The sequence below is a fragment of the Aythya ferina genome (genome assembly GCF_964211825.1).
Source record: "Aythya ferina genome assembly, chromosome: 5".
In the NCBI taxonomy this organism is placed as follows: Eukaryota; Metazoa; Chordata; class Aves; order Anseriformes; family Anatidae; genus Aythya; species Aythya ferina.
Window position 1 is genome coordinate 3,955,149 of NC_140301.1, and position 27,987 is coordinate 3,983,135.

At 39.0% G+C, this 27,987-nt stretch overlaps 2 protein-coding genes across 2 annotated transcripts; both read right to left on the reverse strand.

Annotated features, from left to right (window-relative positions):
* Window positions 1-322: 322 nt before the first annotated feature.
* COPB1 (COPI coat complex subunit beta 1) lies at window positions 323-18,756 on the reverse strand. The gene is made up of 22 exons (XM_084519861.1): window positions 18,510-18,756; window positions 16,613-16,764; window positions 15,729-15,958; window positions 14,941-15,110; window positions 14,146-14,260; window positions 13,447-13,539; window positions 12,965-13,102; window positions 11,811-11,930; window positions 11,293-11,400; window positions 11,053-11,199; window positions 10,482-10,627; window positions 9,417-9,513; window positions 9,025-9,185; window positions 8,233-8,353; window positions 7,608-7,835; window positions 7,257-7,436; window positions 6,531-6,675; window positions 4,890-5,009; window positions 4,294-4,439; window positions 2,763-2,852; window positions 1,880-2,035; window positions 323-645 (listed from the first exon to the last, which is right to left on the reverse strand). The coding sequence occupies exons 2-22, from the start codon at window positions 16,701-16,703 to the stop codon at window positions 586-588; spliced, it is 2,862 nt and encodes a 953-aa protein (XP_084375987.1). The 5' UTR covers window positions 16,704-16,764; window positions 18,510-18,756; the 3' UTR covers window positions 323-585.
* Window positions 18,757-19,006: 250 nt separating this feature from the next.
* Window positions 19,007-27,178, reverse strand: PSMA1 (proteasome 20S subunit alpha 1). Its single transcript, XM_084520338.1, has 10 exons — window positions 27,018-27,178; window positions 26,774-26,818; window positions 23,986-24,087; window positions 23,391-23,494; window positions 22,516-22,604; window positions 22,112-22,182; window positions 21,517-21,646; window positions 20,816-20,895; window positions 19,796-19,900; window positions 19,007-19,352 (listed from the first exon to the last, which is right to left on the reverse strand). Exons 1-10 carry the CDS (start codon window positions 27,018-27,020, stop codon window positions 19,296-19,298), a joined length of 786 nt encoding a protein of 261 aa, XP_084376464.1. The 5' UTR covers window positions 27,021-27,178; the 3' UTR covers window positions 19,007-19,295.
* Window positions 27,179-27,987: the final 809 nt, after the last annotated feature.

The window sequence follows — 27,987 nt, forward strand, 5'->3', positions numbered from 1 at the left end:
AGAAAGTTTAAGATTCTACTGCTTGCTGGAAATGGATGAGTTTTAACAGTGTCCTTTTCTGATATTATAATCTTGTCTGTGCCAAGTGATTACATTACTGAACCAACCATTAAAAAGATGCAGCCTTTGATGTAGTTGTCAAGCATATACTACTACATTAGAGTATTTTAAGTGCCATGATCACGTTCACTAATTTAGGCCTAGTCATTACTGTAAACACTTTCAGAAAGCAAGAAGCATTTTCCTAGAGTATTAAAATAACCCAGGCTGAATATTCAGTACTAATCAAATACCTAATTTTTAATTCACACACAAGACAGTATAGGTATAATTTGTTTATTGTACTGTGAGCATCAGTATATATTAGAGACAAAGAAAAGATGATGTCCAGGACAAAGGAAAAAAATTTAAGTTTTGCTCAGTATCAATCATGAAGAACCTATAAATTATCTGCTGGAATGCTTTCAGCTCAAAAGCTTGGCTTCTACAATTACAGAACACTGAAGAATATACCATGTTCTGGATCCCAAAAGCCACATACCTACAGTTAAATTGTGAAAGACCTGAAAAGACATTACGTAAAATTTATAAACTTGTTTTCTTCTGAGACAGATTGATCTTATCTCCAAGGCTCAGAGCCATTCCCTGTAAGGAAAAAGAAAGAAATTTATGACACTGATAATTAAAAAATAAATCACTTTATCTATATTAAAGTGAAGTTCCATATACAGAAACCTATGAAGCTAGTGGCATGGGAAACAAAGTATTTCTAACTGTCCACTTAGTTACATAAATTCTAGTGTACACCTTCTTACCACTAGGTAAAGGCTACTAAGCTTGCCTTCAATATAAGATGCAGAAAAATAATTTTAAGCCTTTTGACTTTCTACTCATTGGAAGCACACTCCCACTGGAGAAATTACACCTGTTAGTCCAATTACTCAAATTCAGCTTTTGGAAGTCTCAGTGCTGATAGTAGCATTTAACACATCAAGGCTACAGAAAATAATTTCACTACAGAACCATGTTGCACAGAAACTAAAGGGTCCAAAGAAATTACCCAAGTAAATCCACCTAATCATCAGCAAAGTGATCTGAAGATGAGATCAAGCTGGTATATGCAACCGAGTGCAGTCTTATGTAAAAAGGTCACTGTAAGCATGTTAAAAACATTAAACCACTCCAAAAGCTTTGCAATGACATCACAAACTAAAAGGTTTCTTTGTGAAAACTGAGACTGCCCTTTATTGTATGCTGTGTAAAAAAAACTTTTGTTAGTACAGTAGCTGTTTTGTTATTGAAGTTCTAAATCTCTGGTTTTTTGTCAGAGGGTAGAGGTTCTAAAATTCAAAGCAGACTCATAGATATGCCTTCAAAAAGCAATTCTACTAAGATTTGGGTTTGGTTTTTTTTAAAAAAAAAATAAAGAAAGAAAAAAAAGAAAAAGAACCAGTGAATAGCAATTAAATGCATAAAACTTCCTTTGAATGAGAAACCAAAATGTCTAGTTCAGTAGGAAAACACTGTGAAAGCTCAGGGGGCAATTTATCTTTACTTAAATGCAAATGAAACACAACATCCTATTTGCAGTGCTATGGGTAAAGATTAAGAAATCTTGGTCCACAGACCAATTTTATGGTAATACACTCGGAGAGAAGATGTTTTATGTTATAAATACACCTAATTAGAAAGACATTTTGCCTCCTCACAAAATATTTGTAAGATAGTTTAAAAACTAAAGTTCATATATCCATCTAATCCAAATCTTTTCCCAGTTACCTAAGTACTAGAAATTGACTAACAGCCCCCAAAGTTGCAAGTTTTTAAGAGCGTTCAGTACATTTTCTCAGAAACGACAAGAAGAAACAGTGCTCATTACCTGACTCTTTGCACGGATTCGTATGTGACCAGTGACAGGAGCATCTGGTCCAAGATGAATCGGCTTTTCAATGCTGACATTTGCAAGGGCATCTTCTCCAAATATGGAACGCGCATAAAGATTGGCTGCCATAAAGCCACAATAACCAGAAAGTGCCTACAGAAAGCACATTTGAACTCTTCAGAAAGACCAAAATCCTTTATAAACAGGTTCTCATTCACTGTAGGTACGGCTAGACAGGTGTCAGTATTTACCATTTAAACTTCTGCTTTCACATACAGCTTTTTGTGAAACGTGCGAATCATGCAATGGAAAGCAGTGGTTGTCTTTTTGTAAAATTAAGACTGAAAGATACGCAATCTGTGTTATTTCTTAGAACAAGGTAGGATGACATTTTATAGTATTAGGTAATGAACAGCAAAAATGGTAAAAAGAGCAAGTATGCCTATTTTAGCTACTATATATGTATTTGATAATATCTGGTATACATACACTGTGTATCTTGGCAACAAACAGCAACTGTACATATTTTGTTTTACAGCAAAAAGGCTATATTATCAAAAGAAAGGTTAGCTTTGAGAGAGAAGGAAAGAACTTTGAACTACATAAAGAAGCTGTATGAAAACAGACGGTTCATCAAATCTGTACATTCAGATTTTCTTCTAACTTAACAAGAAACAGTTAAAGTGATAAAGTGACTCCATTTTAATAACAATTTGCTTCTTACTCATTTCAGGGCATTAAGAACTTTGATGCATATATACTATTTTGTATTTTACACAGGCATTTCTAGTAATATGTGTAACTGATGCTAAACAAATTAAAGAAAAAAGCAAATGCACAGAAAAGGGTGTCACAAAAAGACTCCAAGCAAATAACTCACCTTCTCTGGAGTAAGGCATTTCATATTGGTTGACTTCAGTATGTGCTGCAAGTATTCATTTAGATCGATGATATTTGTATTCACAGTAACCTTCACAAAGAGGAAAAGAAAAAGGGCAATTACTTTAATCAGCAGCTCAGGCATTCCTGAAACTACCCCTTCTTCAGTTCCCTATAAAAGAGATTGCAACTACATTTCTCCTCAAGGAATACCATACTGAGAGAGCTAGCTGGATGCCCCATCATGTGGTGGAATCACACCAAATCTTCATCTCCTGCCATCCACTCATTAAGGGGTGGAAATTACATTTTATTATTACATTTTAGAAGCTGTGTTAGGTAAATATGATATTCTGTTGTTGAACACACAGATTCTGTACAGCGAATTGTATACTTTTTTTTCCGAATACAGTTTACATGTTGCCAGAAGACAAAGTGGTATCTAGACCAAAAGCTTGCTTTTAACCAATCATAAAATTACTTTCATCTTTCCCTTCTAGCAACAAAACTCCCTGGGCTGCCTTGACTTTCTCATACTGAATATTGTAGGTATTGTTTAAATTGCCTTTTAAAATCTATTTTAGAATTTGTTTCCAAATTGCTAAGGCTTCACATATCATTGGTTAAAATTTATTCACAAGTTGCCTTTCAGGCACTTACTTCCAGTCTCAAGTGAATACATGTGAAGATACGTGTAGCAAACAAGGCTGTACAGTTTGTGTAAAACATCTCATTCTGTTTTAACATTTCTAATCCATTCTTAAATTATATTGCTCTGTCATATGAGATTATTTTCTTTAAATCCTTATAAAAATGTCCTGAGCTAACAGCGTGGGCACCCTCTAGTACTAAGTGTACCCAGAATTTTGTGTGTATGCAGGTATTCTGTTTATCATCTGTAAGTACTCTGGATGTTATTGCTGTAGTAATAACAGTTATTCTGCTTGTAGGAATAAAGTTATTCTGCTTAGAAGCCATGGAAAATCCTGAAGCAAGACACATCATTTCAAGAAAGAGGACAGTATATTTCAAAACTGGAGGGGCTCAACATTATGAATAAGTCTGCAGTCTCAGCAAAAATTAAAAGCTTTGCTATTTCACCTTTGGACTGAAACACACAGCAATCACCCTGCAATTGACACCTTCCATACAGGAGGTAAAGCTCAAAACAAGTACTTCTTTTGTAAGAAAAAAAGGTACTGCATCGCTAAACTTGTGAAAAATCAGATAGCAATAAAAGAATGAGTTATTTGGGGCCAACATCCAATGCATTTTATCAACTATACAGGTTCTTTACGAAAAAGAGACGCTTTTTATGTTTGGAGATAATCAGTGGCACTTACACAGACATGTAGACAATGAATGCAGCCAGAGCTATCTGGTGATAAACACTATATAGGAAAGAATCACTTGTATTACAGAAACATCTGAATGAGGTGTATATCCTGAGATAATGAGCCAATACAGAGCAAGAAAGAAGATGCTAACTTATCCAGAAGAACCCAAAATAGCGTACAAAAAACAAAACTAACTTTGTTTTCCCACTCAAATTCTGCCCACATCTGTCTGAACTCCGCATCTGTACAGGAAGCTGGCTGGATGTAATCCATGATGTCAATGTGAATGTCACTGAGAACCACACAGTTTCTGTCGCTGGCAGCTCCAGAGACATCATACACTGCGATATAAAACAAAACACATTCATATTTTAAGAAGTGAGTCTGCAATAGATAAGGGTACCCAATTACCACCTGCCAGCTAACAACAGTCAACACTTGCTCAGCTCAGCGTTGATCTCCACCCTTCTCAGGAGCTTTACCCAAGTTGCCACAGAACTTTGAGTTAAGTGCATCAGCCTTTCAAGCAAGGCTGCCCAGCTCACTTTCAGTGCAGAGACTTGGGTTCAAATCTTGCTGACCATCATTCTTAAAGGCAGCACACCCCACCATGAGTTTACATAAAAGTGATACAAATTTAAAAAAACAAAAATTCATCACAAAATACTCATACACAGCAGGCCACTTGATTTCCTTCTCCAGTATGAAGCGTTTTATGTATTTATTTTGGAACTCATCGAGCCGTTAAGGAATGCTGCGTGTTAGTTTTGCACACACAATTGTTTACTTACCAATATTACCAAAAATGATTCCATTCTCTGTTGAAGCAACTTTGACATTAGCTTTAATGTTTGCAAAGTCATGTGGAGCAAGAGTCAAAGGAGATGGTTTTTCCACAAGTTTTAAGTCACCTGTTTAAAGAAATTGGGAGGTGGGGTGTTAGGAAATGTTACCAGTAGTCAAAAAATTAGCTTTTGGAACAACATTTTTATTCTCTTGGGATTCAACAATAAAGCCTATAGAGCTGCACTAAATCCCACAAAGGCATTACTTTGTGTTTTTTGTTGTTGTTTTTTTTTTTTTTTTTTGTTCATTTCTACAGTTCCCTACCCACAAGACAAAATAATTTATATTCCATTAAGAAATTTCAGTTAACATATTAGTGTACTCACCCCAAATCCACTGAAAACAAATGAAAACACCGACCTATATGGTCTTCAGATTAAGTCTGGCAATAGTTTTTAAACAAACAGCAAACTTAATTCTACCCTGTGCTTTAATCACCACCAACATCAAAATACCTAGCCCTGCCATCAAGTGCCTCAAACCCAAAGTTCAACGTTCGGCATTGCATGGGCTAAGCTATCTCAGAACAGGTCAAAGTATCCTTTATTCTGACTGTAACTGTTGCCAGGAAACAGTGAGAGCTATACTTTTCCTAGTCCATCAGCAACAAATTGTGAGAGACTCTTTAGTTCTATCAGTACAATTTGGGAACACAGCATGAACAGCAGCAGGTCTACACACACAGGAGTGATCTATCACATTAGTGGTTGTTTACTTTGTTGTGTTTTTTTTCTTGTTTTTTTTTTTCCCCCAAGTTATCTGAAGAAATCAACTATTAGCTACAGCATTCCCCTTTACGGAGTCGATAAATAGAACGATACACAGAAACCTATTAAATAATATATTTTTATCTCTATCATTAGTCTTATCAAATGACTTAAAAACATGAGGAAGCTGATGTCCCTCAGTCATATTTACATCCACTAAAAGTATATAACATGTCCTCCAAGTCTGCTGTACACACATTTCAACTCCTGACTGCCAAAACAGAAGATAACTAACAGGAAATTGGCTACTCTTCTTGGATTATCTGCTCCAGTCCCAAACCTAAAAGTTTCTGCAGCCTCAGTATTGTTCAAACATGCCACCAATACAGCTGTTAGCACAGGGAATAGTTTCAGCTGAGTACACCGTATTCAAGCACTTCTGGATGAGCGCAAGAATCACCCAGGGCAGATTGTTTTTAGTGCCTCACATTTGCTCCATGCCAATCTGGATTTTGTCATCTTGCTCTACAGTAAAAGTACAATGAGGAATAACTACATCGAAAACTTTCTACATATCAGGAAAAAGGGAAAATAGAACACTCTTTTTCCAGGAGAAAACACACCGACAGTTCAAAATCTGATTACTGCGTGTGACACCTGATGTTATCTCTCAGTGCCAATAGATACAAGTATTCCAGCATTTGGAAGGAAAAATATTTTTAAGGGAATTAAAAAAAAAAACAACTTTCAAAATGTCAACTAGCAAGGATAAATTTGTAAGTATTTAGAAGTGTTTAAGTACCTACTTAAAACAGGGTGTCAGTACCCAGCAGCTCACCGTTGCCAAAGAGTTGCTTTGTTTCCACCAGTACTCCTTACCTAGTGTGGCGAGCTCTAGCGTGCAGTTCTGCAGAGTATCACTGGTCTGGTTTACCACAAGCACATCCAAAACAATGTCGTACTGGTTGACGTGCACGTACGCTTCTGCATAAACAGGGTCTGAGAAACCTGTCAGCTGAGTAACCTGCAAAGGAACAGAAGTTAAGGTGTTTTTCTCACAAATCATTCCAAAACAAGAAATCACGACGAACAATGCCAAATTAATACATTCCAAGTGAATTCGTTGTTTTTTAGCATGAGCCTCCAAAACAAAGAGAACAGGCATGCAAAGAGGCTTCAATTTCACAGCACTGTCTTTCTAGAAAGAAAATAGACCAAATAACTGCTTCAGCTGAACATCATGAATTTAGTCTAGAAAATATATAAAAGTAACATTCTGGAAAACAAAATTCGTATTTCTTGCATAAGCCTTCCAAAATAAACCAAATCATATGACTTATAGCTAAATCACAGTGATTTTCCATGTTATTCATACAAATGGATTTTTAATTCCATCCTTCCTTCCCTGTCCCCTTGTGTGCACACTACAATTTGTAAAACCCTTCCAGATGAAATGTGTTCTGAACTGAATTCACAAAATCATAACACACACGTGGGTCTTTCTAAGCATAGCCTGGTTCATTAGTTCCAGCCTGCATCTCCCATAATTGATCCTGCACATGAGCAGCACAAAGGGAATATAATTAACGCTGACTTTTAGATTACCTTATTAAGTTTGGATGCAAGAGGATCAGCAGCCTCTTTCCTCTGTGTGTTTCCCATTGCTGCAAGAAGGCTGAGCTGAAACTGGTCTTCTTTGGAACTCATTTCATTTTTAGCAGTAAGCTGCATGAAGGAAATGGGATCATCTGGCTGAACTGTCACATTCCTCTTCTCTGATTCTTTCTGCAAAAAGACAAATAGTCACAATTTCACAATTAGTTATGAACCTTAGCGCAGAAAACAGTCAAATAATGACTAAATTGAACATAGTCAAATGGTGACATTTCTGGGACCTGCTTGGATGGGAACATCAGTAAAAAATGATTTTATGGTTATGTATTTATTATATCTCACCTTCTGGGAAAGTTTCTCTTCTTCTAGCTTGGCTGACAGCATATGAGAGAGGGACTGTCTGCACTCTTTGTTGAAAATATCATTCATAAGTGGAGAACATTCTGACAAAACTTTCAGACACAAGGAAATACGATCTACATCATCATCTGTAATTGGCTTCTTGGGAAGAGAAGACTTTCCCAAATGGAGAATAGTGGCCATCAGCAACATAGCTTCAGCAATGAAGGACTGAGAAGGGAGACAAAGGAAACAGAATGGAAAGTGGTTATTGCATTTTTACACAGCTTTACAGAAATGGTTCTTTCTGACTTATTTTGTAAACAGGTGCAAATTAAACTTGTAAATATCTATGGAAAAAACAATTTTTGTAGTTGTCTAGAAACAGAAGTACCATGACCTAAGAAATCATCTAGGCAGCACGTCTGGAAAGCAGTAGGCCCTATCTGCAACCCAAATTATTGCTACTATACAATTCTGTAATTGGCATATCACTCAGGACTTAACCCATTTCACATCTGCTTAAAAACCCACCAAACAACAACAAAAAAAAGACCGACCAAACAAACAAACAAAGACCCAACCAGCTCTTATTTGCAACTACAGAGAAAGCACAGATATGACTCACATTTTGTTTCTTCTTTTCCTGAACTAGTGACACATATCGTAAAGCAATCTTAGTTAAAGTTGTAGCTAGGGAAGCTGCAACAAAGAAATCGCCATCGAGCAGGAATCCTCGTAATGGAGGTCTGCAAAGACAGACAGTTGTCAGAAAACTAGTTTTGGAAGATACTTTTTAAAATACTTATCTTCATACATTAGTGTCCATGCTGTACAGAAAACAAGCTTGAAAGGTCTGAAGTTGTTACCCCCCCCCCTCAAAGTATTTTTTCCAGATGGCATATACAAGCCATGTCGCCAATTCCACACAAAATAGAGTGAAAGATGTATTGAGTAATCTCCACCCTGAGTATCATAGCACTAAGGTGATAATGAGCACTCAAGACAAAGTAGCCCATCTGCAGTAATTAAGAAAATATAGCAATTGTCTTATCAATGAAATGAAATATAGCAGAGGTTAAATAATGCAAGGTGATACTAAGAAAAAAAAGAAACAGTTTTTACTCTAAAGGCAATACCTCTGCATCCAAATAAAACTGTAATGGAACTTCAAGTACACATTATAAAGAATTATATAGAATTCAAGATACTGTAACTAATATGGTCCTTTTTGATATGCAATAAGATTTGATTGCAAATATTCAGCAGTTGCGCAACTTCTTGCCAGATATCATCTATTTGAGATAATACCTTAAAAACAGGAAGTCACCTCAACCACTAAACTCTACATGAGAGAGAATACCACTTAAAAAACAAAACAAAACTGAGTACTCCCAGTTTAGTATGACATCTTAAATACCTGTCTTCTTCTTTTTTGGCGGGTCGGGAGCTACTTAGAGCACTCTGTGTCGCGTAAGTACCCATCTCTGTCACCAATTTTTGAGCTGGACCGACAGACACTTCTTCTTCAGGTTTTAGCTCACCAGCTTCTTTCTTGATCTCAGATTCTACAATCGGGATCTAAACACAAATAGGTAGATGTTGAAATACATACAGAAGCCTTCTGCCCACGCATAAACCTCATGACATTGCATACAATGCCTTAGATCCCTCTCAGAACTCACCAGACCCTGCAGTTTCTTGTGCACACACTATTATATCACAAAACCCTGTTCCATCTTAATTGATTTTTTAGCACACTGCATGTAGTAAGATAAACCACAAAAAGCTAGTATCATAAAACAAACACACCTCTCCAAGTGATCTGCGAACTTCTGTCATTACACTCTGTATATCTTCCTTTGTGCTGCAGTACTCTCCAAGGATCCACAAAGCTCCTCGATAAATCCTAAGACAAGAACAGTAATTTAGTCATGCTTCAATGATAAACGTACATCAAGAGAAGCCACTGATAGCCAGGTGGCCACGACAAGGCCAGCCTTGACAAATTCAAAAGGATGCGATTGACAGAAAGCAAGTTTGATGAATAACTTTCATTTTTAATAAAATAGTAAGTATAGGAAATAAGATTTCTTCTCAGCTTCTAACTTATTCCATGTGTGCTACAGTTGATATTCCTAAAATTAAATTTCATTATGATAAAAAAATAACTCTATTGCATATTAATAGTCAGCTGTAATTTCTCCAATTACCTAAGACAAACTAACTTCTCGTCAGACAGGACAGAGTGAAAAAAAAAAGTATGAGTGAAGATTAAGGAAAGAGTAGCAATGTTACAGTTTGGGTTTGTTTTTTTTTTCTTTTCTCTTCACTTAACAACATAATGATGGAGCAAAGAATTAGAAGTATCCCATGTATTGGAAGAATCGCAAAGCAGTGCGTGACCAGGAGCATTTTCTGTGTAAGACTGAACCTTAGTATATCCATTACAATGCCAAGTTTTTAGTGCCCTGCAAGATACTCAGGATGCTTTGCAGATTCATATTTTAGATTTTTTTTGACAAATATATACAAATATATTCCTGCTGCAATATTCCCTTATTAACTCTATTTCAACAAATATATCACTTCAGCATTGGCCTTCAACAATACTACCCACTAACAAATACAATTAACAGTTACATCATAGAAACAAAAGCTGAAGTGCTTTCCTTCATTCAATGCAACAGTCACCCGATCTATCTTATGTATTAACAGGCAAGAGGGAAACTATGCCTCTACAAGTCATCTACCCCCGGCATCTATTGTGTGCATGGGCTGCAAGGCTGGCAGTACATAATTAATGACAGTACACATTCAATGCAAGAGAGGCATATGGTGCTCCAATATTGGTTTAGTATCCTAGTTGTGACTCACTTGACAGATTTAATTGCGTGAAACACTTCAAGCATCTTCTCAACGATAAGAGGTCTGAGGTTATCAAATCGCTGGATTGCTTCCCGCACAAATTCCAGCACATCAGCAGCTGCTGCTTCGTTGTTATCACTAAGGAACTCCATCAGCTAGCACAACAGAGTAAATATGAGCACAAAGAACAACAGTTATGTTTGTACAATTGTATTTCTTCTCCATTCAGATGCATATACATCTCTTATTTAATAAAGCTGAAGTCAAACAACCTTAAGTACATTTCAATCAGTTATCATGATCCACAAATTATTTTTCTTATTATAGAGATTATTGCACTTTTTAGTAAAGGTACTTTTCAGCTCACGTTCTTCAGACATTTAAAAATAAAAGTCTAAGATGACAGTAACTACAGTATCAAAAGCTCCACATCTCCTTAGTGATTAAAAATAGCATTGTTTATTGAAGCCCAATATTAGAAACACCTTAGCTTCACTTATTCTTTTGTGCAGGTGGTTAGCAAGTATTTTGATACAGCTAGGACATAATTAAATGACGACAGAATTAAATGTTTCCATACCACTGGAATAACATTCGCAGCCATGTCTGGAAACCGAACACTACAGGAATGCAAAGTCCGAACAAGCAGCTGTCTGTATTTGTCGGTATCTTCATGCTCTGTCACATTATTAGTCTTAATGACTTCTTTCTTTAGAACAATCACAAGCTGCAGAAAAGATCAAATACAATTGAAGAGAGCCATGTATTTTTCCAAAGAATTAAAATTAATGTAATGAAACGCAAGTTATATATATTTTACCTCCTCCACATTTCTTGAAGAGACAAGATCCAGAGCCAGCTGAAGGGTTTTTTTGCGCACTTCCAAATCTGGGGTACTCAACACCCTGAGGATGTCCATAACTAAATCCTAAACAATAAAAATAATAACAGCTTTATTACTTCAAATGACTTCCTCCTCAGGCAGTTCTAATTTTTAAGTCCGTAACGATTTTCAAGGACATTGTGGAAACAGAGTATAAAATATACTGACAAACAAGCAACATACTAGGGATTAGCAATCTCACAGTGTTCATTTAATGTATTTTAACATTTACCAGGCAAGCTACATAACTAAGCTAGGCAGCATTTACCATTGTTAGTTCTTATGCAAGCAATAAAAGCAGTGAGCCTAAGCATAAAAGGCCGTTCATTTAATTTCAAGCGTTGTATCAACTGAAGGTTTAAATTTCAGAAGTACATTTTTCACTACGGTATCTTAAAACATTTAGGGAAGGAAAGTCCTTCAAATAAGCTTGCAGGAAAAGAGAGCTTACATACCTGTAACACGCGTTCATGGGATGGATGCTCCTTTAATTCAACCAACCGATCCAAAACAATCAGTTTCACGTTATTATCACTCTCTTTAATGATCAGATCTATGTAGCATTGGGCAGCTGCCTAAAATTAAAAGGATCAAAACCATTTTTTAAGTAACGGAGAGGAGAAGCAAGCACATTTTTGTGAGAAGGTCAGGAAAAGACAGCTTCTACTTTATTATTAAAGCAACTACTCAATAAGTTGGCACAGAAATGAACCTGAGAACAGTTTTCAAGCTTTCTGGCGAACTGTAAAGATGATTCCACCAGGTTGTTACAACAACCATACAGGAAGACTAACAGTGGCAGCAGCTTACAATATATAGACTTGGTTTCAAATTCAAGCAAAACCATAAAATAATAAATTTCTTTGCATGCTCTGGGTCAGTTCTTAAGTATACAACAGGACATGAAAATTAATTTAAAACAGATGCCAGTATTAGCATAAGGCTTCTATGACACCTTCTACATACAATATTCATACTCAACAAAAACGACTACACTAAAGCAAGAAGGTAAGTATTGATACACTTTCTGACCTTTTGAAGCTATCTAAAATGTTTTTTACTTTTAATCTAGATGACAATATTCTATTTTTGAACTTTCAATACAACTTTAGAATTTCTGTGTGTTCTTAATCAGCTGTACAAAGATAAATATATAAACACAAGGTCAAGCAATACTCATTGTAAATCTTCAATACTTTACATTTCCACCCTGGTCTAGAAAGAATAATATTTATGAGTAAAGAAAGTAATTCTGTGTCTGCAAATCTTCAGCATTTGTCTACTTTGCTAAGTATGCCAAGAAGACTGCAGGTTGGTAGCAACTACTGGAACAGTTTGCACAGTATTCAAGCTTGCCCACAACCAAGTGAAGTGAAGTCCACTAGCCACAGGTCTGCAAAATACAGTCTCAGTATTTAAGGGAGGAGGGCGGGGGTGACACATGACATGAAACAGACCAGTTTTAGAAGATATTTTGAGACAGTTTCAAATGTGAAGTGTCAAACACTCCATTTCACTGAAGCCTTCAGTCTTTAGAAGTACAACGTACATCATACAGCATTATAGTACACTAAAAGCTACTGAAATGTCTGAAAACACCAAATTATACCTTGATTGCTGTTGGAGCACTGGAGAGTGTAACCAGTGTTCCTGCAGCTTCGTATTTCACAGCAGGACTCGATGACTGCAGTAAGTTGTAGATGCAGCGAATAAACCGAGCCCTTTCTGATGGATTTGCATGACACACCTAGATTCAAAGAACAACGCATCATTGGCATATAAAGAAAAAAGGACTGCAACCATATAGTTAGCAGAATAGCAACTATCTTACTACGGGGAGAAAATCAAGCAAGAGTCGACAGAACTTTTCTGGAGATAAGAATAGATTTTTCCAACCCTGAATGACACCTTACAAAAGGTAATAAAAAGCTTTTATTGACAATTCTATGCAATGCTACAAGGTCTTGACGTGGACTAAGGGCTAGCTAAAAAGCCTTTCGCAACTGTGTCCTATCCCTTCCATAAAGCAGTCTAATATAATCTAAAACATGCATCTATCTTTCAGTGTGCCACAATACATCTTCCTTTTACCTTATAAATTAGTTCAACAATAACCAACTGCAGTATGTCTCCAAATGTCTGGACCTGGTCAATACAGGTACTCAAATAATCCAGTGCTCGATCCTAAACAAGTAAAAGAAATTATTCTAAATTATTCTGAGTTCTCAGCTACATTTCAAAGAAAAATGCATTTTAAAAATTGGAACTGAACCACATATATTCAACCGTTCAAGTTTAAAAAAAAATTATGAAAAAACATTAAACCTAAAGAGCAAATTAATCCATTTTGTATATATAGACGGCAAAGAGACAAGACTAATTGGAATCAGGCACAAGATTCAATTATCACCAAAGTAACCAAAACACTGAACAGAAATCGCCATCTCTTTCCCGTATGACTGCAAAAGCTACCTACAGAAGTAGATAATAGAGTATTTCTCAGTCTAGTTAGGCTTATTTGGCAAAACTGATTACAGTTTTCAGCAGCAATGTATGCCTTCTTCAAATACAGCAACTCTCCTTTTAAAGAAAGACAGCACCAACAATCTGCTTTAATTTATTTGCAGTTTAGAAATGCTCCACAAATGGTGCAACACTGCCACATATTGTTGTGTTTTTGTTTGTTTTTAATGAATTTAAATAGTTTAAACTTCCAACAAACTACTGGCTAGTTACCTGCAACATTTTCAACTATTTAAACCAAATGAGTTTGAGGGCAGTTATCCTTACCTGATCTGCATGAATTAGCATCATAAATGCATTTCTTTTGCAGCTTGCATCCTTCTCATTCACCAGGAAATCATGGATCAGTTCGGGAGCATCAGGTATAAGATGTTCAAAATTTCTTTGAAAAAAACACAAGTAAAAGTACTACTGGTGAGAGATAAAACACAGCTTTTAACTGCATATCCTAAAGACAAGAGTTTACAAAATTGAAAGAGGATGAGCAGTGATACATAGCTTTTGTGTAATTATTTGAAACTAATGAGACTCAGCATAAAAAATTACCTGCTATCATGACAGCTAAAACATCACCAGAACAATGATTTCAGTTTAGTAGTAATGTTTAGTCACACGGTTTAGGTGAAAAAAAAACAAACACTGCAATACTGCTTAGTATGTAACTGTAGTACATAAGGAATGTCTCACTTTAAATAAGTTTGTGTGTGTATAGTCCTATAAAGATTCTTCTGTATTTGTAAGTGCGGACAATGATTACTATTAATGAAGTTTAGATAACTAAGAAAGGCATTTATTTGCCATACAAATTAACCTGCAATGTAAGGATCTTAGTCACATTTCAGATGGCAACAGCAGAACGTTTCACTTTTCCAAAAAATGACTTTACAGGAGGAAAAAGCAAACGAACAAACAAAAAAAAAAAATCAACCTTCTCCTTCTCCTCCCCGCTCCCACCAGATTAACAGCCGTTGATGTATGTTTATGAGGTTTCCAAAGCTGTCCTGATCACCACTGCTAGCCATGGTCTTCTTTACCTACAACGTGAAAGTTTCTGGCATTTACCTATAAATCGTGTAAATCGCAAGAACCGCGTTTCTGCGCACATAGCTGTGACGATGTTCTAGGCACGCACGAATGGCTGGCATCAAAGGTTCCAACAGTTCAGCTTCTTTCAGCTTACAGAGAAAACGGAGTGTAGAGCCCCGGATAAACTCATTTGGGTGCTGAAGATCCTAAAACCAACAAGCAGCATATTTGAAATACCAGGCTTTGCATCCTAACCGTTAAGCTCAGATGAAGCTCTCCAGAGAAACCTCATTGTGACTTTTCGATACTTAAAGGGGTCTTAGGAAAAGACAGAGAAGGACTCTTTATTTGGGTAGATAATGACAGGACAAGGGGGAATGGTCTGAAACTAAGAAAGGATAGATTTAGACTAGACATTAGGAGGAAATTCTCCACTGTAAGGGTGGTGAACAGGTTGCCAAGAGAAGCTGCGGATGCCCCATCCCTGGAGGTGTTCAAGGCCAGGCTGGATGGGGCCTTGGCCAACCTGACCTAGTGGGTGGCATCCCCACCCCTGCCTGCAGCAGGGGGGTTGGAGTTAAATCATCATGAAGGTCCCTGCCAACCCAAGCCACTCTATGATTCCATGAACACGCTTGCTAGCCTTTGCCCACACTAAGCTTTTTGATGGTTCAAGTTCCAACTGTCTATGAGGACACCTCGTTGTCTTTTTATGAAATTCACCTTCTTAAAACACTGATATGTATTTTATATGACAGAAAATCATATACTTTATAGAAGGATGCTGCATGGGAACATGAGAAATGAAATAAGCAACAGGCCACCTTTCTGTAGGCATCGCACACGAGGATCATTTCTTGCAGAAGCCTGCCATCTGGAGTGGTCTTTGGCACTATCTCCCAAAAGACAAGCAGCAGTTTTTTGATGGTGTGATCTTGAAGAGGCAGCACAAAGCGTATGATGGTCATCAGAAGCCCAGGCAGTTTTTCACCATTCAGAATCATAATGATTACTTTCTTCAAGGCCTCTGTCTTTAACTTGACATCTCCTTTTTCTAGAGAGGACAGAAAATTCAAGAAAGCAAATCATATTAATTACTTAGTCGGGAAGACTAACACATCATGGTCAGTTAACAGGAATACCAATCTTACACATCAGAAGATTCCCCTGGAGAATGCAACACAGAATCCCAATAAAATTCACATCCTTACTTCTAAAAGCACAAAGAGGAAGAAAGAGATATTTAAACAGTGAGTCTGGAGTTCAGATTTATTCTTGTGATCAATATATTGGAATTAACTGAGTTAAACAGATTCTACCACTGCTTCAATGCATTTAAACAGCATTTTAAACCAGAATACTCCAATGCAGTGCTACAACTCATTATGATGTAATGATATCTAAATATCTAATATCTAAATCCACCCAGGTCCATCGATGTATTACTTCACACAAATACTGTAAGTGATTTTAAAGTTTTACTCAGAATTAGAAGAAAAATCACATAAGATAAACACAAGGAAGTTTCCCAAAACACAGCGAAAAGAAGAATTTACATGTTTTGGAAATCAACAGAACAACAAAAAAACAACGTAAATGGACTTCAGTTTATAAAATGCAAACAATATTCTAGCAAATGTATCATGAGAGTACGCAAGGATAGAGCAGGCATGATGAAGTATCCTTCAAGTTATGGCCCATTACTTGCCTAGGTCATTTTTTAAGCTGATTTCAGAAGGTGGTTCTGAATCCATCGGGACATTGATTAACGTGTAACACACGTTCTCTGCAGCAGTCATGGTTCTTCCTTACAGATGTTTCCTCAGTGGAAGAATTGTTTTGACACAAATATCAGACAACCTAAAATCCAAGCAAATAAAGACATCCCAAAGTTAACAGAGTTTACTAACAAACAACACAAAAACAATTTTTGCAACTGACTTCATGATTTGAAGAGACTGTTGTTGGATTTCTTGAGAAGTCACCTTCAAAAGACTTCCCAACTTTCTGCTACACTAAAGCATTCCTGCTAGTACAAAACAACCTGGAGCGTGAAGTTTCTCAAAGGAAAAAGCAAACAAACAAACACAGAAATGAAAGGAATTTCTTCAATACTCGGAGCACAGTTAAAGGCAACTGACACAGACGCCCAACTGCAACTGAAGGCATGAAGCAGCTTTTCCTTCGTCCGCTCATCCCTCTGATCCTGGCTGCATTCCCACTACCTTTCTTGCACTCCTGTGCCACTCCAGGTAAACTGACCCAAGCTGCAAAGGCAGCCAAAAAAGAAACCAAAAACCTCAGAAAAAAAAAAGGGGGTTAAGGGACGAGAAGCCTTCAGCATATAAAGGAAGCTTTGAAGATGAGCACAAGACCTATCAGAGTAGAAACTGATGGTGGGAGAAAAGAAAAAGAAAGCATGACAAAGAGGAAAGCAGGACTACCCCTTTACCTGCCAAGAACCATCAGACCTGCCCAACTCTACTGTTTACCTGTTCCTATAAGTGCTGACATATTAACGATATTAATGAGGAAAGATTTTTTTTCTTTTTCTTTTTTTTTAATAAACAGAGGAAGAGCACTAGCATGTTACAGTTCTATCAAAGCCACTGTGTCTAGCAGCTGAGATAAAAAAAAAAAAAGAACAATTAAGTTCAATTCTATTTTCCTGTTTGTTTCTTCCTTGTATAATAGACTTCTAGGATCAAAACTAGTTTTCTATTCCATTTATAAAGTAATGGGAAAATGCTCAAGTTTGAGCTTGCTCAGTTAATGCTATGGTACCAACGCTAACAACCACAACAACTTCTTACTTATTACATGTCCAGATTTGTGTTTTCTAACTGTGTGAAGAAAAACGTGTCAAAAAATGACTCCTATATGCTTTTATTGCAATTAATTTTTGTAGTCTTAGACTTACGTTTCATAATTCATTACAACAAGCAAGATAGCTTTGTACTCTACAACACGCTGCACGTATTTTAAAACACTGCATGAAAAGCCCACATTTCGTTTGTTTAATTGTTGTCACGACCAAATGCCAGAGCCAAAGGAACAAAGAGACCCCCATCAACATTTATGATTCCTCCAGAAGAGGGGAACACCAGGCTCCCCTGCTCAGGGCTGCGTCTCCTTGCAGATCCCCTTCCCTCTGAAGCTCAGGGACGTCCACCCCACAAGGCTTCCAGCGACACGATGGGTTAGGGAGTTGCTGCCTAGGGACAGCAGCTCCTGCCCTTCTGTAAATGCTCCCATTTACCCTGCAGCCAACACCACCCCACTCCCAGCCGGGCTGCAAGCACCGCCCCACACTGGTGAAGGACAAAGCACCGTGAGACGTGGAGCTGCAGCTTTTGAACAAATAAACGGATGAGAAAAGCCATTATGAGACCCAAAATCCTTTTTTTTTCCCCCTTTTTCCCATCAAACGGGCACCTCGGGCTGCGCAGTGCCACCGTGAGCCTCCCCCACAAGCACACAACGTGCGTGAGCGCCACAAACACCGTTAAAAAAAAAAAATAATAAAATAAAATAAACAACACCGCGACCAGAGCCTTTTCAGAGGCCGCTTCCCTCAGCCCCAGCCGGCTGCGGCCGTCACCCACCTGCAGCTCCGCGCCCGCCTCGCCCGGGAGGCCTCAGCGCCCCGCAGCCGCCCCCCAGCGCCTCACGCAGCCCCAGCTCCTCCGCGGGGCCCTGAGGAGGAGGAGGAGGAGGAGGAGGAGGAGGAGGAGGAGGAAGGGGGAGGCAGGGGAAGGGGCGAGCTCCGCTCCGCTCCCGTCCCGCTGTGCGCGGCGCGGCCCGGCCCTGCCCGCCGATGGCTGACGTGGAGCCGCGCCCGCCCGGCCACATCGATGCTACGGCGGCCGGTGGGGCCAGCCCGCGCCGCGGCAACGCGGAACGGGCCGGGGGGAGGCGCCGCAGGGCGGCCCCGCCTCCTCCTTCCCCCCTGCCCGTCAGGGATGGGCGGGAATGGAGGGAAGCGCCTGACAAAGCGCCTCAGGCCCGGCCCGCCCTTCCTGCTCCCCCTCAGCGCCCAGACCCGCGCCTTCCACTTGCTCAGATTCAGAAACAAACCACGCAACAAAAGCAAAAGGCAGTATATTATTCCCAGAAAGTTCTTTATTTCCAAGTAGACAGTATGCTTTTCCTTAAAAAAACAGTATCATGTCCTCGTTAGAAAATGGTTACCCCTTTCCCCTCCACGACAACAAACCCAGTTTTGAACTTTTTAAGGATAGGTGCACCAGTTTGCCTCTTTTTTTTTTTTAAACAGTAATCCTCACAGTGCATCAGCATTAGACACGTATCAGTGAGGATAGTTACCATCAAAGAGATAAATGTTCCTGTATGATTACACAGAGGTTAACATAGAGGAACTCTTCCACGAATTAGTGCTCCATGGGCTCCTCTGATTTTTCCGCAGGTTCATCAGCAGGCGGAGCAGGCTTAAATAGAGAAAAAAAAAAAAACACATATTAAATCCATATACATATTAAATCCAAATTAAGCATGGAGAAGGACAGAGCTGCTAATACAGATCGTTACGAGTCTGGGGATACGCTCTGCTATATGCATGAGAAACACATGTAGCCACTGCTGTTACAAGAAAGTACAAAACAGTACTTCCACTGTACAAAAACAGTACAAACTTGATCATAGATGAGGAAAGGAAATTTCACTGGAAATGCCTGCCAACAATTCAGCATAAATTGATTCAATACGCATCTTAGTCTCTGGCTAAGATTATATAGTGTCTCCAGTTGTCAGGTAGTAACTTCTAATTTTAAAAATCACATTCCTAAAACTTCAGTAGACTTAAATGACAAACATAAAAACATCACAAAGTGTCCTTTAACACAGCCTGCTTAGTTACATTCAAAACACACACCTTTCTCTGTGGTCTCTCCTCAAGACCTTCTAGGAATGGTGCTACATCATCATCATCATAGATGGTAAACTCCATGTCTTTGCCAACAATTCCAATGGAAACATTCTGTTAAGCAAAGTTTGGAAAGAAATGAGAACCATTTTTCTGCAAATAACTCTGTGGCTTTACAGCTTTCACTTGTGAAACAGACAAAAGCTTCCCCCTGGAATAATAAAACTCATTGTGCTATTTGTGTCTACTTAAAAGGAAGAAAGGAAATTTCGAGAGAGACTCCCTCTTTGGTAGTTTGTACTAGAAAAGGAAAAGGAGGGAGATTTACTCCCTGGAAAAACTACCATGTTTAAAAAATCTTAACAGTAAAACCACCATTCAAGGCTTTCAGCTTCCTTTTTTCCTTTCTGATAACAAATACCTGATTTTTCAAAATTGATTTCCATCTCATTTTGCACTTTCAATATTGTAAGAGATCTCTAGAAAACATCAGGATGGGATAAGAACGAAAATTTATATTAAACATGGATAAGGGCAAGACTAGCCACAAAGAGAACAACTTTTGCTGGTAACAGACCAGCTTAGAAGCTTCTTGTTCAGCAGTTGCTCAGTTCATGTTTCCTGTCTACAGCTTCTGCAACTTTTTGACCCTGGATATTTAATCAATATTTTATGTATTATATTCCCTTACACCATCAGGTCAATTAGTGACCATGCTTATAATGCAAAGCTAATAATTCTAGTTGTACACAACACACATGAAATATTGGTCTAACTTTAAAATATAATGAAGCCACCCGGGAAGCAATGTCAGATTTAGATAAAGTATCACTTCTGTAAAGAAAAATAAATCTCAGATAGTTAAGGAAGCTGTAAGCAAACTGGTGCCATACAAAACACAGATGATACTATCTACCAAGTGTTTGGCTTCCAGGTTTCAGTCCCAGCCATACTTTATGTCAGTTTTGTCATGGCCATTACCAAAAACAATGGCAGTGCAATTTCTTATTAAGTAAACCCAGCATATACCTTGGTGGTCAGATCCTGTTCAGCAGGAAGAGTCTCTCTGAGAGCACGCAGTCCATGTTTAACTAGCTCATTTAGATTACCTTAAAAATAAAAGCAGGAAGATAAATACAGAACATGGCATTACCTCTAGACTCATTTTCTCCTTACTCCCATTCTCAGTTGATGCAACCCCTCTCCTTAGGTATTTCTGGTACTAAACGCAGAGTTGGTTAAAAAAATATATATATACCTTTGGAAGCCGTACATCTGAAATTGAATGCATCTGGTTTTGGCAACCGCACTGCCTCCAAAGCAGCAATAATCAAGCTATCTTTCCACCTTTTTTGTCTTCACATCATTGGTTTCATATAAATTTGCAATTTTAGATGTACCACCTAAGTATTTGCTCTGATATACTATGCCTGCTCTGATACAGAAAGAAGTATTTCCCTGGGTTAAACAGGACAGAGGCCTCTTACTTTTTGCTCTGCTTTTCTGAGCACAACTTCTCTTTTCATTAGATTGAATAAGCATCCAGATGTTAGACGTGAAAATTTGTAGTACTTGCTTTACAGTTTTGTCCTCGTGCAGATTTACACTTGTGCCAAACTCGGCCCCCCAAATTTATTTTCTTGTCTTACTAAGATCCAAAGAATGAAGCAGTAGCAGAAAAACTGTGTAACTGATAAAGACCACTAGATAGCCAGGGCTTCTTTACTCACAGTCAGTAAATTCAGTCATGTGTCTCTCCAAGTAAGTTCGTGCTGACTGTGAACGAGCACCAATGGACATTGCTTTACAGTCAAAATAGTTTGCAGAGGGACAAGTTTGGAAGATGTGAGGGCCCATATCCTAAAAGGAAGAAAAAACATAAATCATTAAACAAATGTATAAACTCGTAGCAAGTCTGTCTGCTGCTAGAACACATGATATTTTCTAACAGTTTTGTTTCATGATACATTAGCTTATATGTATGCACCGAGTAATTCTATACTGCTTATCATACCACTGTTCTTATCCAGTTCTTTCAGAGCTATTGTAAAAAAAATGTAAAACATAGTGCTCTACAGAAACCTTTGTTTACACTTTTTTCATTAAAATGCAGTTTTTACACAGAGAATATAGCTGGCACCGAAACCATTTCCTTCTCTGCTCCATAAACTGTATCATGCTTGTGTATGCTTCCTACTTCATGGCTTGCAAAAGGTATTTTACACACACTGCCTTATCTGCACAATGGCAAGGCTCATTGTACAGCAGATTTCAGGCACACTGACAATTTCCTTCAATCTTCTTCATGTCAAAAATCTTACTTACATCATAACCTGCAATAAGCAGTCCCACGCCATATGGTCGTCTGCCGTAACGCTGGGTCGGTATCTGCGTTTCTGAAGAAAGCTAAGGAAACAATCTCAAAGGAACATGCACCTAAAACATTTTCTTAAGAAAGAAGCAGAGATGCACCAAAATCACTGTGTAGTTTGTGCAAAGCCTCTTGTAGTATCAAAGGCTATGCTTGAAGAAATAGATCTCAGGACTCATCTTGAATATCAACACTCTCTGAGAGAATATACAAGCATCTTAAATAAAGAAAAATTTAACTCTGAATTAACTTTTTCATTTTAGTACGACTTTTAAGTTGTGATATGTAAAACTAATTTTGAGAACAAGTGTAAAATAACCTTAAAAGGTGAAGGAGTGTTAAAAGAAAAAAAGGATACTGCTTCCGATTAGTGACACTAATCGAGACACTGGAAGAGGTCTATCGAACACAAATCTAGAATCCAGACACTCCTGACGCATGAAATTGCTAGGAGGAAAAAATAAAAATAAAATCAATGCACAGATTAAAGTCACAATGAGTTTCTCAATACACTTGCCTGTTAAGGTAAGCGTATTTTTGTTTCTGCTCAGCTTGTTGAGAAAAAGGGTCAGAGGCATTACATAATTTTGTTTCATCTGACCTATAACTGTTATTTAGAAAGCAGACCACAAGCTTTAAGAAGTATTAGTACTTCAGCCATACAAATAAAGGGAAGGTGGAAGTTCACACAGGCTACAGATCTGGAAAAAAAACCACAGATGGTAACATTTCTTTGCAACATTACAGCAATTAGATTTTATTTTGGTAATTATTCCGATGCCTTCTTTGTCTTTTCCCATCAAACCTCTTTCAGCGTATATTTACCTCATTTGATGAAATTATGTGTCCTACAGGTAAAAGGCAAACCCCTCTAGCTGACACGCAAGGCACTGTATGCTTTTAGTAACTTTAAGTGCATGTACACTGTAGCAGCTACTAGAGGGATATAGGTGATGCACACTCTCAGATGGCTTGGAAACCCCATCACACGGAGGAAACCAGACAGGACTGCCTTACTTGTAACAAAACCAAAGAGCAAAATTTAGTGCCAAACAAACAAGATTTCTGCCAACAACTTAAAAATCTGCCAGAATTTCACACTGAGGTCTTTGGCATAGTACAACAGAGCGAGACTAATCCTTAGCTGACCATAAGATTTCATTCGCAATAGTCTACAAATGAACTTTCACTTATTATTGCAGAACTGTGTATGTCAACAACTAAGACACTCACCACAAGAGTCTTGCATCAGCAGTAAGTCCAGCAATGGAGATACCGATATGGTTGTCTACGTACAGGATTTTTTTCTGATGGGCTGCCAGCTCAGACTGTGCTCTCTACGCATAAAAGGAGAAAGCTACGTGGCAGACTGACCAGTTTGCCAAGCACTGTGGAGAAATCTGCTAACATTTACTGCAAGAACTGAATATAATCATGAAACAGTCAAAAAAACAACAACAAAAATAAACCCACAACCTATAAACTTGCAACAGAAGACCAAAAAAAAAAAACCTAGCTCCATTTCAGTAGGAGACTAAGAGGAAGAAAGAACAGACACTTGCTCAAATGTTAAAGAAAATGAAGTTTTACTACTTAATAACTAACAAAAAAAAGTAGAGGAGTGTTTATCTTTTAAAGGGAAATTTTTTCACTCACTTCATTCACGATTTTGTGAAAATCTGCTTAGCATAGGTACTGAAAATACGTTTCTATACTGGTACTAAAGCAAAAGGAAACTGGGATTACATTTACGTTACATAAGTAAGTGCAGACTGTGTTAAACTAATTTGACAAACTAGAACTTTTATAAACCAAGTTTTAAACTTACCTTTAAAGCTACCAGGACGGCATGCGTTTTTGATTTCAGCCCCACAGTAGCTGAGCCTTGTTTCACAGCTTCCATGGCATATTCGATTTGATGGATTCGCCCCTGAAGAATAAAATCAAAGGTAATCATTTTAAAATTAATCCTCAATATTAACTTTCAATGTTTTTTTGATGTACAGACCTTTGATTCCCCCCACCCCAACAGGTAAACTGACTGCATAGCAGTTTAAGTCTACAAGCAATGTATTTCCTCTTCACCACTAACCCACACAAATCTGGCTGCCCCTGAGACACTCACTATTGCATATAAAGAAACGTGAAAAAAAATTGAAAGGGTGAACTAGTCTGATGTTGTCAGGATCACAAAACTTTTGTCGTTGTGTTAGATTTTTGTTGTTGTGTTAGATACTGACTCTACTGAAGACAAAGCGATTCAAAGATGGAACTTCCAGCTGGACATGTAACTTTTAATCGAGTTTCCTGAAGAAACGAGTCTTACGCAATTGTTGTGTCTCACCATCCATTCCCCAATAACTTCTGAACAAGTTATTAGTCAACTGCAGTAAAGCCTGAAAGAGGAGTAGAGGTCTCAAAGAAAATTAATTCCCCCCCAAGTTCTGCAGAGTCAGCCTGCAGCTTTGTGGGAAAACAAGGCGACATCCTTTCAGTACTATCACGGAGGGCAATGCAGCTAATTTTCCACACCCTAATTGGCCAGCCTATTTCAAATAATCAGTGTGTTCACTGCTGCTGTGCAAGAATGGGAATTACCAAATGCAGCACACGGTTGTCTCCTATCAGTTGGGATGTATTAAAACACAGCACGCTGCTGGAGCTGTTACAACAGGAATGTGCTAGTGATAACGCAAAGAAAATCACCTCGCATTAGTTCCATTTATTAGTTCAGTTATATATATACATGTATATGGTTTGTAAAAGGGTTTTGATTTATTTAGAGAGATCTCCTAGATGCTTAGCATATCCTACACACAGGTACTTCATGTCCAAGAGCAGTGTAGAAACATGGTGACCCATCCAGCAGATATTTATCAACTGTCATGAACGACTTGCAAGGCTACAAAGCCAGGAAGCCCTGCCTAGCCTTTAATCTTGTATCCCCTTCCCTTTAAAACCATATTAGAAAATATTCCCCCAAAATGGTTATTCTTCGCTCCTCTACTAACAATGCCCAGAATTATTATGGTATCACATAACAGCCTCGGTGACCCAGCCACCTGCAGGAATGTGTGGAGCCGTGATTTTAAACTGCTTTTATCAAAGTGCTGTTCATATTTTCAAGGCACTTTATGGAAAAAGTAGAAATGAGTGTTGCTGATCATTTCATGATAGCTACTGAAAGCCTAAAAACCGTACAAGCCTATTGAAAGTAATTTTAAAGTAAGAGATGAAAAAACAAAACTAAAGTTTCTGATACAGAATCTGTCAGGAAAGACGATCATTAAGAGGGATGAGAGGCAGATGCAGGCTTCCAATTCTGGATTAGAATTCTGACTTTTAACTTTTCAGATACTAAAAAGACATTAGTAACAGAGAGTAATACAGACTGCTGTAAGGAATATACAAGGCACACACAGAATGTATTGAACACATGGAATAACACGCTTATGCACACGTGCGTGTCCGTGTGAACTGGACAAAGACAATTTAGCTGCATGTTATTCACAGCATGCACTGAAGTTTGAAGGTAACAGTAAATATCTGCACTGAACACTTTGCAGTGCACATCTCCTTAACCAAAAGTTGCTGCTTGTATCATTGGCACGTTCTTGTATGTTAAATCTCCTCAAAGCTTTCATCACCCTTTGAGATAAACAATTGCATTTCTCAAAACAGTTCGAAGCCATCTACAGCTATCATGGCATTGACTAAAGTACATTCAAACATTCAAGGTTATGCTCGTGTAGGATGAAAAGCACCAAAAGGTTGTTTCAATTATTTTAAAATGTATCTTTCAAAAACAATACCACAAGATGAAAATTTTCAATAGTAATACAAACCCACAAACCAGTGGTATAGTAGGTTTGTAAAAAACAAGCCATGTTGCTGTAGTTAAAACACGTCTTGAGCTTTACCAAATGGAGAAAAGACTCCTATTTTCCATAAGTTCCTTACCTTGAAGCATGCATAGCAGAAAAAGAGGCAATTAACCACCTCAGCTGCATCAGGTGTTTGCTTCTAAAACCCTAAGACACCTGTTCTTAACTCAGCACAGCCTTTGTAAGATTTAGAAGCACACACATGCAATGTGGAACTGATTCAGAGGTAATGGAGTTACCAATTCAAGTGCAAATCGCAACTCGGCCAGGTAGCACGAAGCCTCCCTGACACCGCACCATGTGGGAAGCTGAGGACACCCACAGCTGAGCAGACTCTCAGCGCTATGATTATAAGCTATTTATTGAACAGGGATGCTTGCGAGCATTTTAACTTTAAGATTCGCTTATTTCTTCTAAAAATAATAAAATAAGTCAGGATTTCCATGCTTCGGGTCAGGAGGACGCGCGGCTGCTGTTGTGGCTTGCTTGAAGCAGCCAGCACATTTCCTCCTGAGCGCCAGGCCTGGACTTAGTTCGCGTTATTATTTTGTGTTATTAGTTTGTGTTATTATCCACCAGGGAAGCCCTTGGTGGATCAATTAGGGGAAAACGCTTTCCCACTAATGACCGAGACCGCTCCCACCACCCCCCCCCACCCCCCCGACCCCCCCAAAATCCCCGCCGGGCCGCGATGGCGCCGGGCTCCCGCTGCGGCCTGCGGCGGGGCCTCACCTGCGGGCTCCACACGGTCACGTCGTTGTCGTACTGGTTGCGGAACTGCGGGCACAAAGCACGGCCATCAGCACAGCCCCAGCCCCATCCCCGTCCCCGTCCCCATCCCCAGGCCCCATCCCCAGGCCCCGCCGGGTGCTGACTCACGGCCTCGCTCCCTTCCGTCTCCGTTCTCCCCCCCCCAGCCGCCGCCGCAGCCCCCCGGCCTCCCCCCGGTGCCCCGGTGCCCGCCGCGGCCTCCCACCATCCTGCCCCCGCCTCCGCCTCCCCCGACGGCGGCTCCGGCTCCGGCTCCTCCGGGGCTGCGAAGCGGCGGCTGCGGCGCTCGGGCAGCGACGGCTCGGGCTGCGGGCGGCCAGGCGGCACCAGCCGCGCCCCGACTCACCGAGCGGCCCGGCCCCGCCCCGGCCCGCCTCTCCTCTCCTCATCCCCCCCCCACGCTTAATTTATTTATTTATTTCCCAGTTTTAATGGTTTTCTCCTCAAAATGACGGGTTTTGTGAGAGCAGAAGGGGAAAGGATGGGGAGAACCCCAGCTCCTGGAGCTGAAAGGAGGCTGGAAGCAGTGAGAGCTGCTGGCCTGGCACAGAAACAAGCCAAGCTTTGTACACCTGAAGCCAGGGTGTGAATTATCCACGCAGACAGAATTAAACACGGTCCTGAACGCACAAATCGCACATCTTGCCTCAGGAGACCAAAGGGTTCAGAGCTACTTATTCTGAAGTCACTAGAAGCCCGTTTTAAAGCTGTATTTTTAGCCCTTGCCCTTTTATCACAAGCACAAAGCGTACAACGTGTTGGGCTTCCCAATCTGCAATTACATTTTCATACAGCATCCATGCTAACAAAGGTCATAAGCTTAAATAGCTAACATTAAACAAAAAACAACAACAACAACAGCTGGTAGGAACAAAACACCAGCCACTGTTAATCAGCTCCAGCAGCCTGGATATCCTCTTATGTTTTGGGAAAAAAAAAGTACAGGAAGCCTCTGAAATAATATAACAGCCAAATGACAAGCACTGTTATGAATAATGCTAGAAAATGGGGTGTCTTAGTGACACACTAAGTGTAGCCACTGTGTCTGAATTCCAGCTAAGATGCCATTACATTTCTAATTGGGCCTTTTTGCTCTCACACTAAAAGTAGAAAACTAACAGTGTTTAACAGAAATGAATTGCTTACCAGAGCTCTTATTTTGGATGGTTACGATG

Coding starts and splice junctions, on each gene's coding strand:
- COPB1 (XM_084519861.1), bottom strand. CDS start 16,703: ATGACTGCTGCAGAGAACGTGTGTTACACGTTAATCAATGTCCCGATG. Junction 11,401..11,810: donor CCCATGAACGCGTGTTACAG/GTATGTAAGCTC, acceptor TTTATTGTTTAG/GATTTAGTTATGGACATCCT. Junction 6,676..7,256: donor TTGCATCCAAACTTAATAAG/GTAATCTAAAAG, acceptor GTTCCTTTGCAG/GTTACTCAGCTGACAGGTTT.
- PSMA1 (XM_084520338.1), bottom strand. Junction 24,088..26,773: donor TGACCGTGTGGAGCCCGCAG/GTGAGGCCCCGC, acceptor TTTATTCTTCAG/GGGCGAATCCATCAAATCGA. Junction 22,605..23,390: donor GCTGATGCAAGACTCTTGTG/GTGAGTGTCTTA, acceptor TTTTCCTCCTAG/CAATTTCATGCGTCAGGAGT.